At 39.5% G+C, this 13,416-nt stretch overlaps 1 protein-coding gene across 1 annotated transcript in view; it reads left to right on the plus strand.

The window, feature by feature from the left end:
• The window catches only part of MBTPS2 (membrane bound transcription factor peptidase, site 2), a 54,531-nt gene that overhangs the window by 1,417 nt on the left and 39,698 nt on the right, over positions 1-13,416 (plus strand). The window contains exons 2-3 of the mRNA XM_074983373.1: positions 5,527-5,675; positions 7,577-7,715. Coding sequence (XP_074839474.1) covers positions 5,527-5,675; positions 7,577-7,715 — 288 coding nt within the window. The remainder of the gene's footprint in view (positions 1-5,526; positions 5,676-7,576; positions 7,716-13,416) is intronic.

Raw genomic sequence — 13,416 nt, forward strand, 5'->3', positions numbered from 1 at the left:
ATGTGTTAATTTGTCAAATTTGAATATAAAAGAGAGTTCAGCAGCCTCTCTTTCCAAAGTAGTATGAAAATTCCTCTTCAGTAAGTCTTAAATCATTCATAGAATGGCCCACTCCATTAAAATGTTGGCTGACCGGTTTGTGGATCAGAAGTGTTTTTATGTCTGTTTTGTGCCCATTAACTCTTTGTCTAAGAGAGTTTGAAGTCTGTCCAATATACAAAGCATCTGGGCATTGCTGGCACATGATGGCCTATATGATGTTAGTTGAGGAACATGAGAATGTACCCTTGATTCTGTGACTAACCTGGTTAGGTCCAGTGAATTCTATGCTTGTATTAAAAGCCAGTGTGTTTACAATAATAATATTGTCATAATTCAGTGTCTTCTTTGTGAATTTTCATCGTCTTTAATCCTCACAGAAATAAAATAAAATAATGGTATAACCCACTTGTTAGCTAAATAGTTCTAAAATAACCTTCAGAGACTGTTACAAGACTCATTTTTTTCTTCCAAGCACTTGAAAATGGTGGTGGAGGTGGTGAGGGACATTGAGAGAGAAAGGGACAGGGGATAGATGGTGGGTTAAATTGCTGCATTAAGCATGTGTTTTGCAGTTGTATCCAGGGAGTCTAGAGCATACGGATTAGTATCACTTTTAGCATTTTATAAATCTGAATAAACAAATACAGGGGTTTGTATAGGGATCAAGGAAGTACTGTCTTCCACAGAGTAAGTATCATATATTTGTAACTAGCAAAATGTACATCAATACTTGTAGTTTATTTTATAGCTCATCCTTTGAAATTCGATCAAAGTTGTTAAGTATTTGTGTAAAAATATATAGATGTAACAAACTGAAGACAATGTCTGTGAAAATCAAATGTAGTGCTCACTCTATGATGCTCTTATTTTTCAATGTATAGGTCCTAATCCTCCAATCCCAATGGCTCATGTTTGTTCAAATTAAACCTTGTTCAATTCGATACAGCAGATAGATTTAATTTATAGGATAGATGCAAAAACACTTTTTTACAAATTATATAGATACAAACTATTAAAGATAATTTATCTTAATATTTAGAAGATGAGCAAACATGAGCAATAAGCAGCTCCCTCTGCTGCTTGCCTTGAAACAAAATACAGGTCAGCAAATAATGAAAGCAATATTTGTCAAACATTTTATAGAGAAAAGTTGTGATATTCTCATTTAGTAAGCTGGCAAAAGGTCTATTTCTAAAATTATGAGTGACTTTAAAAATTGTTCAAATTTCATTTGAGCAGGGCTAGAGCAAATAATGGCAAACAAATATGAGTTAGGCACTCCGTTCATTAAGAGTAGTTGACCGCAAGAGGGAAGAAAATCCTAAATCTGAATATAGATCACTGTAAAAATAGCGGCCATCAGGTTGTCATCTGTTTTTGGCTATTCAGGTGCTCTTTTGATAAACCATTTTGGGGCCATGTCCTGCAGGTCAATGTGGACAAAACTGTAACACCTATGTGGACCACTCTGAAGTAATCGGGACTCCAAATAGAATGGACATCTACATCTTGTTGCGTGACAGAAGCCTTGTAATTAGTTGCTCAGTCCATCTGACCAAACATCCTTTCTCTTTTTAGATCCCCTCTGAAACTACTTATATCCATGATCAAAGAAGAAAAGAAACAATGTGATTTAGAGGCAATAGAGTAATTGGTAGCAGTGCTGACCTGCTTTTGAGGAAACCAGGAGAGTCCAGGCAACAGCCCCAATTTGAACTTTGTTATCATAATCAAAAGTTTTCAACATATCTTCAGTCTTCAGGGAATGTGTAGGAGCTACTGCATGTCAACAGCCGTGATAGATAAAATATGGCCACTGGATCAGATCCAGCCTTCGAAACTGCCAGATCCAGCCTGCCACCGTTTTGCAAATCCATGGGAATCTCAGGCAGGCTCTCTGCCTGCTGTGCTACCACATGCCTGTCATAGTGGCTACCTGTGGTGGGTTATGTGCATCTACTCTGTCCCCGGGGGGAAGCACTTCACCTGCTACACCCATCCCCAACACAATTTTGCAGCTCCCATTGAGAGATTGCTGTAGTTTAGGCAGCACTGAGAGACTGTCTCAATCTAAATTATTTCAGGACCATATGGGCTTCTGGAGCAGCTGTTATAAGAAGAGCACCAGGGTGGTTTAAAGCTCCCATAATCTCCCTCTGAGCTGCAAGTTCCATGCTGTTCCCTTTATGTCTGCAGTGTAGGTGGCAGCATTCCTTCCCATTTGGGTGCACAGCTCTTATTTCAGCTAGAGCATTAAAAGTAGCAAGGTGCAGTGACATTGATTAGCTGTTTGGATACAAGCAGAAGAGCTGTGCTGCCACACATGCAACAGCATCCATGCTGCTGCTTTTAAGCACGCTGGCAGGAGCAGAGCCTCAGGTGTTTCTGCCTTCTTGGGCTGGAAGTCATGCTCTTGTCTGCAGCGTAGATAGATCCTAATTGTTGCAGCACGGACTCCCATCCACATGGTGGACCTTTGATTCTGGCTTCTATGAAGCAGATTAGGGGAAATATATGGAAGACAAGACCAAATCTAAAACTGCAGCTGCCAGTCTGTGCCACACATTAAGGCTGTGGCCACACTTGGCCAAAATTTCGAAATGGCCATGCTAATGGCCAAATCGGAGAATACTAATGAGGCACTGAAGTGAATATTTACCACCTCATTAGCATGCTGCCAGCTGCAGCACTTGAAAAGTGCCACATTTCATTCACGCGCGGCTCAGCTATGTGGGGGTGCTTTTCAAAACAGCCCTGCAAACACTGAAATCCTCTTATTCCTATTCAGCTGATAGGAATAAGGGGATTTTGATGTTTGCGGGGTCCTTTCGAAAAGGAGCCCCATGTATGTGAGCCCTGTGTGAATGAAATGTGGCACTTTTGAAGCGCCACGGAAGGCAGCATGCTAATGAGGTGCTGAATATTCACCTCAGCGCCTCATTAGTATTCTCTGATTTGGCGATTAGTATGGCTATTTTGAAATTTTGGCCAAGTGTGGCCACAGCCTAAGTGTTTATGACCTATCTATGTTTGACATTAACTGCAATAAAAACAGGGAGCCGTGCTAGTCTATATACTATCAAAACAAAAAAGCAGTCAAGTAGCACTTTAAAGACTAACAAAATAATTTATTAGGTGAGCTTTTGTGGGACAGACCCACTTCTTCAGACCATAGCAAGACCAGAACAGACTCAATATTTAAGGCATAGAAAACCAAAAACAGTAATCAAGGTTGACAAATCAGAAAGAATTATCAAGGTGAGCAAATCGGAGAGCAGAGTGGCTGGTGTGGGGGAGTCAAGAATTAGCTTAAGCCAAGTATGCCAACGAGCCCCTATAATGTCCCAGAAAATTGCCATCCTGGTTCAAACCACGTGTTAACTTGTCGAATTTGAATGTGACAGAAAGTTCAGCAGCATCTCTTTCTGAAGCAGGCTGAAAATTCTTCTTCAATAAGATGCAAGCTCTTAAGTCATTAACAGAATGGCCCACTCCATTAAAGTGCTGGCTAACAGGTTTGTGGATCAGAAGTGTTTTTATGTCTGTTTTGTGCCCATTAACTCTTTGTCTAAGAGAGTTTGAAGTCTGTCCAATATACAACGCATCTGGGCATTGTTGGCACATGATGGCATATATGATGTTAGTTGAGGAACATGAGAATGTGCCTGTGATTTGACACATTAACACGTGGTTTTAACTGGGATGCAAATTTTCTGGGACATTATAGGGGCTCTTTGGCATACTTGGCTTAATCTAATTCTTGACTCCCCCCCCCCCCCCCGTTCTCTGATTTACTCATCTTGATAATTTCTTTCTGATTTGTCAGCTTTGATTACTGTTTTTTGGTTCTCTGTGCCTTAAATATTGAGTCTGTTCTGGTATGGCTATGGTCTGAAGAAGTGGGTCTGTCCCACGAAAGCTCACCTAATAAATTATTTTGTTAGTCTTTAAAGTGTTACTGGACTGCTTTTTTGTTTTGCAATAAAAACATAAATTCATTCATGCCACCCTCTAGTAGGAAATAAATTGTACAAATTATTTTATACACTTAGTCAATTTGAAACTTTTTTTGGTACTTTTACAAAGTCATTCAGTGTGGTGGCCTGTAGTACGTGATAATTGGGTGACAAACTACATTCCTCCTAGAACAACAATCTTGAAAAGTAATTGCATACTGTTATCAGATCTTTAAGAAATGATTTAAATCACAGTGTCACATTAGAAGCTGTGTAATATGAACCCCCTGGGGAACTGGGGGTGCCAGATAATTAAAAGTGCCGGATTTTGGAGTGAGGACACTGGTTCTGCTCCACTGGCCATGCTCCACCAGCCCTGCTGCCACTGGCACCAGCTGGGTAGCTGGCCCTGGCTAAACAACTATTTCCCATCACCGCCAGCCAGCCCCATGGCAGCTGACCCTGCTCTGCCAGAGCAGGTGCCAGTTAATTGAGCATTCCGGTTATCCAAATTCTGGGATAACCCATCTTTTTTTACTGTAATACATAAGCATACATGGGTTTATTCTGTATCTCCTATTTTGCCAAGGTGAAAACGTTTTTTGCAAACATATTAAAAAACCTAATCTAAAGTAAGGAAAATTCAGAGTTTTAAGATAGACATTTGTTGTTATTAGAGCAGATTGAATATATTTTTATGCAAAATAATTTTCTTTGTTAATATTTTTATTAGCCAGTTTCCCATGATCCCCATCCCCACTTTGGAGAAAAATCATCCCAAAAAATTTTAGGTCTACCAAACAGCCCTGGGTCCATGATTTAAATTTGTCACAGCTGTGATGTTACTCTTGCCAATATGTGTACATTTTAGGGCTATCCATTAATCATTTTTTTTCTCAAGCAATTAACTCAAAACAAATTAGCTCAATAAAATTAATGAGGATTAATTTCAGTTTTAATTGCACTGTTAAACAATAATAGAAAATCCATTTAAATTTATTATAAATAATTTTGGTGGGTTTTTTATGTTTTTTAATATATTGATTTCAATTACAACACAGAATACAAATTGCACCATACTCACTTTATATTATTCTTATATAAATGTATGCTCTGTCATTTTTAATCTCATGATTAATTTTTATAATCATGTGGTGTCCCTAATGTATTTATAAAAATAAATGCACACAGTCACAACATTGGTCTGGATTTCTCTCTTCTAGCAGTTTGACTTTGGTTATTGCTTGAGTTCACCAGTAATGTAAATCTGCAGCTTTGTCCTTAATGTAAAATTACAAGAAGAGGAAGACTAAAGGCTACAGTACATGACTGCAGGATGAATTTGCACTTTAGACCACACATTAGACTCCTGTTATAAGAGTCTGTAGTTCCTACAAAGTATGTGTTGTGCACAATTCATTATTTCTTCCCCCCCCGTAATTTACACGTTGTTAGACGCCCACATATGTACTCCCATATGCTGTTCCCAAAGCTGTGTGTCAAGCTTATTTTCCATTGTTCCTTACAGTCATCTAGTTCTCTGAAAGCATCTTACGAAGACTGGCTGATGTCATATGGGCTGAATATCTCTCCTTTTCATATGCGATGGCAAACTACTCTCTTCAACCGTCTGTTCTACAGTTGGGGACGATGGAAACCCAGATTTCTTTATCTATGGTATAATTTTGGAATTCTAGTTTGACTATTGTACAACCACTAGGGAACTTTGCTTTTGTTAATCATGGTATTAATAATTATTACCATATTGCTAGTTTTAAAATGTTCTGGTTATAATACAACCTTGATAATTTAGAAATAAAACCACAAAAATGTAGTTGAAGTACCAATCTTCTTTTCTTTCTCTTTTATGAATCCACAGTTAGCAAAATATTTGTTGCAAAGGGCGTGCTGTAAACAGTGTAAATTTTTAGTTTATATATTTGTTAGGGAACCCAGACATAGCTTTTCATGTCTTGCAAAGTGTATTTAGTCCTGCACACTAAGCTAAACCTTGGTCACTGTAATGTAGACGTTAATGAAACTTAGATATTTTCTTATTTTTCCTAGAAATTGTCAGTGCATCATTGATATTTATCGTTTCAGAGAATATGAAGTACCCATTGAAGAAAATGTTCTGGTCTTGTCAGCTGAAGACTTAACATATTTTTTTACTTATAGAAGATCCTGTATACTCCTCTGTACTCTTTCCAGAAATCAGGTTTTAGTTTAGAAAGGAATGCTTTTCATTAAGGAGATAAGCAAGAAGCTGAGTTGTAGTGATTCTGTAGTATTGCCTGTTGAGATTTTGCAGAAGACAAAAATAACACTATTGTTACAATATTGGTATACATACTGCCATAGCTTCTTCCTGTAAGCGAGTGAGTAGTCCCTTTGAAATCAGACTGTATGCATATAGTCCCGTTTCAGGATTACACCTGTTGATGGGGAGAGCAGTGTGAGAAATCAGTGAAACGACAGCAGTACTGTGCCTGGCCATAGGCACAAGTTGCTTGCTTTGAGCCCTGATGGAAATCAAACCACAAATTTGACCCTGTGGCCATGGCCAAAGCCAAAGTGGTCATTCTAACATTGAGTTTGGGGTTATTAGGCTGTATTGCTCACATTTTTGCTGGCATCCATCCCACACTTTCCTCCGCTGGAATTTTTTTATGCTTCTGGCATGAGGGATGTGCACAGTGGCTAACTCAGTACTTTTGGAGTGGCCAGAAAATGCCTACAAAACTGTGTTTCTGGCATTATTTTGCACCAACTCTGGGAATTACAGCTAAGGAGTTGTGAAGTTGCACATTTCTTTTCACTACTGACCTTATTTTACTGTTACTATCAGTGGCATAGGAGTGAATAAAAGAGGAAAGATCTGCCAAGCTGATACTTTTTGTTAATGTTTCCTCTTATATATCATAACTTGGGGTTAACATCAGTCAGAAATAGCTTTTTTATAATATCTACAGCAAAAGAGAATATACTGGCTTGCACTTGTCCCTCTTAAGTACAAATGCAAACAGCTTAAAACATATGTGCTGACTGACTAACTCCCAGTGAGGTTCCGTTAAAGGTGGTAGTGAAACAATGAAATTGTTAGAAAGGTGGGGGAAAGCTGACAGTGACTTGCAATATTTTAGACAAAGAATAAGCTTTATTTAATGCATTAACTGCTTTGCAGTACCAATTTTCCCTTTGATTGTATAAGAAACATTGCAGAATTTTATTAGTAAGTATTCTGAAATTTATTTAAATCTGAAAATAAATGTTTCCTATTCTAGCGTCATGGAAACAGTGTGTTTTATTATCTAATCCTGACCCTCATCTAGATGCAGTTTTGGATAGCATTATGTCATTAGCTTCTTAACTGGATAAAAATGCTGTTCTGCTCCTCTAAGTTTAAGCATTCTAGTGCATTGCAGGTGCTTTTGTGATGATGTACCAGATTGAATAGCATGGGGGAAGTTTTGTCCTTGTGTTTCGTATGTTAGGGTATACTGACTCATTTAAGTGTCTTCATGTTACGCAGTTACTCATTTTATGTGCACAGCACTGTATGTTTCTCTTTGTTTCAGGTTCAATATAGGAATGGTGTTTGGCATAATTGCGATGTTTGGTTCTGTTGTTCTCCTTGGAAAGACACTAATGCAGACCCTGACACTGATGATAACTGAAGCCCCCGGAATCCAGAATGATCGTATGTTGCAAGTTGTGGTAAGTGTTCCCTCTCTGGTTGCTAGTTTAAGAATTATAATCTGTACGCACGACATCCAACTAGTTCTGAAACAGTGGCCACTACGGCGAGCTACCCACATTATTCTGAAAATATAGTACTCGTTCAAGCCAACTAGCCACACTCAACCATTCAAATAGCCCCATGTGGCTACCTATGGACTTATTCTAAACAGATAGCCTTTCTGATCTTTAAATTTTCCCTTTCAAGATCAGAAGTCTCACCAATTATACCAGAAGTGTTCATGTTCAGTCTTTAAAAAGGAGGTGGGAAAACACAAAGTGTTTATATAAAAAAGCACGGAGGAATTTGGAATAGACAATACGCATACTGAATATCCAGAAATGAGCGTAGTTACTAAGAACACCCATAGCTGTTTAGAATTCTTTTAGAATCTATTTAGAATTCTAATATTTTTCAGTTCGGGGTGATGGGTTTTAAATTTCCAAAACAAGCCATGTCTCTTTTCAGCAAAAAGATGAGTGTTTCAGTTTGCTTTGGTTCAGAATGTCAGTAGAAGGAAGGATGAACAACTGTTCAGGATAGTGGAAGGCAAAGATTATACTGTGAAGCTGATTACAACTTGAATCACATGAGGATCATTTGTTGAGTTGGTGACGTGAGACAGAAATTTTCATTGTTTCTGTTGTAGATGCCATGTTACTGAGCTAATAACATTGTATTTGTTTGCAAGGATATCTGATACCAGACATGAAACGTACAATGCCAGTAAAAGAGAACTGTATTGCAAGAATGGAAGAACTGGCAATTAAAATCTCTTATCTTTTGTTTTGGAATATCGGAAGCGGTGACGAAGGAATTGCATCTCCTTTATGAAACTATCTAGCTAATTATTTTTTCTCTCATATAATAATCCTACAGAGTGTACCTGACTTCTTCCATGCTCACATAAAGTTATATTGTGCACTCCTTACACCGATTTTATTGAAAACAACAATGAGAAGTGGCACCTGAGAGACTAACAGATATTATAGCGCATGGGCTTTCATCTGATGAAGTGGGCCTTTGGCCATGAAATCTTATGCTCCAAAATATCTGTTAGCCTGCCACAGGACTTTTTGTTTCTGCAGATACAGACTAACACGGCTACCCCTCAGATACAATTTTATTGAATGTTTCCAGCTGAACATTCTTATGTCTTCTCTGTCAGATATAACTATTCTGAAAGATTGAGGGTCCCTCTGTGTACACATTTATATTGTTCTGGTAGAGCAACACCCCTCTCACTCCTTTATTTTGTGATAATATTATGGAATTGAGCATTTAGTGACCTCTTCCACAAATTGGAACACAGCTGTTAAAAGACAGGGGAAAAATAGAGGGAAAATGGCATATACTTTTTAAAATAAAACATATGGTTTTTGACTTTTAAAAATAGTTGTCATGCCACCTCCTCATTCCCAAGAGGATTAAATGGTAAATATTTGGTATTACGTTTTTTTCATTTCTCCTCATTGCTTACTTTTCTCCGCAGAGACCATCATGGTGACAGAGTTTTCTGTGAAGTAGAGGTCTTCAGAGTGGAGTGTCATTGACTTACTCACATATGTCCAATTAGCAGTAATAAAATAACCCAATACCTGGTGGCAGAAGAGTAGTGCCAGTGACAAGAACAGCTTTGTAGTACTTTTTCCAACTGTAACTTTAGACCAGCCATATTTTTGTTGCATACCAATATGAATATCTTTCTATAATTGTGATAGAGAAAAGGTCTATAGATACCATACAAGAGAATAGCTTCTGAGCTCCAAAATCTCAAAACTAGTTATATCCCATACAGTAGCTCTTGGTGTAATAAACTTTAAAGAGGGAGAGATGCCTTATAAGAATAATTGAAAAACTGTTAATTTTACTTGTATAGCTCTATATCCAATATTTTCTATGTTCCAGTTCTTGGCCTTTCCTCTTACAGGTATTTGCATGCAAATAGAATGTTTGTTTCTTTAGTGGTCTTCCAGTTCTGCTGCTTATTTTCTAACAGTTACTTACTCTGGGAATTTTTGCACCTGTCAGAGGTAAAAAAAGAAACAGGTGAAAGAAACACTATAACAAAGGTTCCTCCTCTCATACAAATGTCTTTAGTAGAATTTAGGAAGTCAAGATATCTATAGAGATGGTACTGTTTCCTGTTATTATTTTCAATTTCTGTAGATTTCCTGAAGGATTAGATTCGTTTTAAATATATCTTAAAAAGGGTTTTCAGACATTTGAGTCTAAAATCCTTTAGATGCCAGGAAGCATCCCGTATTCTTGGTAGACTCATGATGCCAGCTTTCAGTACTAATAGCTCTTTGTCCTTTGTATATGTCTTGTGGATGTAAAAGATTCACTGGTTAACCGGTAAGCATTTGGCCCAACCCTGCACTGGCTGGCTGAAGTGACCCCAGCTCCGGCCACACTACACTGGCCAGCTGGACCGACACCAGTCCCTGCCACAGCAGGCCAGACAAAGTGACCTCAGTTAACCTGGTCAACAGTATAATTTTAATCATTTAATTGGTTCACTTTTAAAACCAGTATTTATATCCGTAACATGTCTGAAACAGCTCTTCTTTTCTCAGCAGCTCTAACTTTAACACCACCAGTTGATGCAGAAGGTGCTTAATGTAAGGGAGCATTGCTGGCTTCAAATTGTTAGAGGACCGTAGTCAACATTCTAACTGTGCTTCCCTCAAGAGCTGTTTCTCAGGGTGTGCACACTGGAGGATTGTGTTGCCTGTAGCTGAGAGGTGGCTTTATGGTCCTATCCTTCTGATAGTGACAGGCCTGACCATAAACACTTTTTCTCTCTCTCTTCTGCTCTGCTTTCCTATTCCCCTTCTTCCAAAAAGGATTTTTAGTTTCATTTTATTATTTTTTAAAACTTAGATTATCTCAGCAGTTTTGAAAGTTTTGGTTAAGAGATCCCGAAATGGGTTGTGACTCCATTCTAATGGGATCACCCAGGACTGGCATTAGACTTGGTGGCGTCCAGGGCCAAAACATAAGCCCCACTGCCTGGGGCCAAGCTGAAGTCCAAGGGCTTCAGCGCTGGGTGATGGGGCTCATGTTACAGACCCCCCACGTGGGGCCAAAGCCCTTGGATTTCGGTTTTAGCCTACATGTATGGAACAATAGGACATGAACTTTGGCTTCATTGTCATTTTCTCTTCTTCCTCCTGCCCATCCTCCCATCTGGGGTTGCAGGGGTTGGATAGGCTTGGACTTTGGTCCCTCTTTCTGGGGTCATGTAGTAATTTTTGTTGTCAAAAGAGAATTGTGCTGCAGTGAAGTTTGAGGACCCCTGGGTTAAGTGATTTACGCTTCTCCTACTGGTTCCCACCCCTGGAACTACTTTTTTCCAAGGGAAAACCTTTCTCTTTGTTTTGTCCTTTCCTTTTTCTGTCCCTGTCCCCTTTTTTGTTTTGTCCTGGTTTCTCTTTGTCTCTTTCCCCTTTTCCGCTTTATTCAGTGCATTGTACTGACATCTGTCTGTGCTCATATGGTTGATTTCTGCCTCTACCCTCTCTCATGTCTATCTTCATTTTCTGCTTTCTTTCTCTCCTGACCTCTTCATCTCGCTTTTCCCTGTGACTTCTTATTGGCTCTGTCTAGATTGCTGAGAACTGTTGGCAAAAGATGCATTTTCATATCTTTTGCCAGCAATTCTGTCAGGACAGGTCTTCCCAGCATTTGGCCTGTCCACACAGGGCCAAATGTCGGAAAACCCCCCGCTGTTGAGACATCCCTTCTTCCTCATGGAACGAAGCGTATACGAATGTCAACAGAATGCTTTTGACTGACAGATCTCTTCCGAGAGATCTGAAATTTGGACACATGCTCTATGGAAAACACTTCTCTCCACTGATGTGTTGACAGAAGCTGCAGTGTAGTCCTTGTGTTATTGATTCCCTAGTTATGCTCTTCAAGATAGAAGTGTCTCTAAAATGAGAGAGAGTAAAATAAATGTATGTTCTTGGAATCCTATGTTTTCTCTGATTGCGTCAAGGTGATGGTGTTTTGGTAGTTTAATACATCTTACAATGCAGTTTACAAGTTAAGGAAAATCACACCGTGGCTGCCTTACTAATTGCTAACATCGTATTATTGTGTGTCACAATTTCTGAACAATTTTGGGAGGTTCTAGTGCAGGGATGAGCAATAATTTTTACAGATTACTCCACAAATTTTGGTACTGATTTGTGGCTGTAGCAGGAGAATCCAAGGGGCAGTTCTGTTGCAAATGGAACAAGGTGTGGGGAGGGGCAGTTGAAGACATGCTGGTGGCTGTAAGTATACACACTCTGCTAACTGACTTGGCTCCTGGAGAGAAATGCTTCGTGGGCTAGGTTCAGCCACCGGGGCTGATTTTGCTGCCCTCTACTCTAGTGATGAGACAGGCAGTTCGGTAATTTTGCCTGCATTGTGTGCAGTTCACACTTTTTAACACTAGAGGTCACTATTCCATTTTAGGCTTCTAGTAGCCGGAGCAGGTACATTCAGTACCTGGGTCCAATATCTTTGTTCTGAGGGGTCAGAGCCCTGCTGCAGGTACTGTAGAGCTGCTCTTTCTCCAAGCTCAGCAGCAACAATGACCTGGTGCTCCCACTTCAGTGCAGGAAGCAGGAGTTAATAAAGATAGGAATTCAGCATAGCCTTTTTCCCTGCTGGCTAGAAAGTTGGCATAGTACTTGGAGCCAGCTGGGGATTGAGGATGTCTGTCTCAGTGAGTGAAGGACAGGCAACTGTCAGTGGTTGCAGGGAGCTGAAGAAGTCTGGGGCAATAAGATGTGTCAGGGAGAGCTTTGAGCGGTGAGCGGGAGGGGCCTGTATTGTTTGTGTGCATACATTTTGTGTGCATTAGATGATGAATTTTTGACTTGTATTTGTCACAGCTGCAGTGGGAACAATTAGGAGGAATCCAAAACCAAGAAGAGAAACCCAAAAGCGTGATTTTTTTTTTTTAAATCTCATCATTTTTATGTTTTAAGGGTAGGATAGGCTGTGTCTACACTATAAGATAAAGTTAAATTTCAAGGCTATTAGTTCAATATTAAAACATTACTGTCTTCACATGTAATACTGTTAACTCGATTTATTGAGCCATGATACCAATTATAGAATATCAATATTACGGAATGGATATAGCATGTATCTTGAATTTAAAATCTTGAATCAAGGCAAGTGTGGAAGCACTGTGTCCTTAATTCGAATTTGTTAGCCACCAGAAGTGTCCCATATGTATCCCACAAAGCTACCCTCCGAGTATGGCAGCTTCATTGTGCACTGCTGTCAGGTGTGCAGGAAAGTCAAAGTAAGCCTGTGAAATTTGGATTGAATTTGAATTAAAATTTAAATTGGAATTTAGTGGCCCAGCCCTGCAAATAAAAAGGGCATTCATTATGAAAAAATCCTTTTGCCCATCGTGTTGCACCGCATCAGTAGTCATCGCATTGCATCGGTATCAATTATCGGAAGCCCTGTACTGCAATCATGAGCACTCAGGGTGGTGAGCTGACTAGCGCTTCTCAGGCTCGCAAGAGAGCCCCGGCTTGGACCCACCAGGCGATTCTTGATCTCATTGCTATTTGGGGAGACTAGTCGGTGGCAAAGAGACTTCGGATGGCCAAGAGAAATGCAACCATCTGTGGTCAGATGTCTCAGAGAGGGCAGCCTGAGGTT

This window comes from Carettochelys insculpta, chromosome 1 (genome assembly GCF_033958435.1).
Source record: "Carettochelys insculpta isolate YL-2023 chromosome 1, ASM3395843v1, whole genome shotgun sequence".
In the NCBI taxonomy this organism is placed as follows: Eukaryota; Metazoa; Chordata; order Testudines; family Carettochelyidae; genus Carettochelys; species Carettochelys insculpta.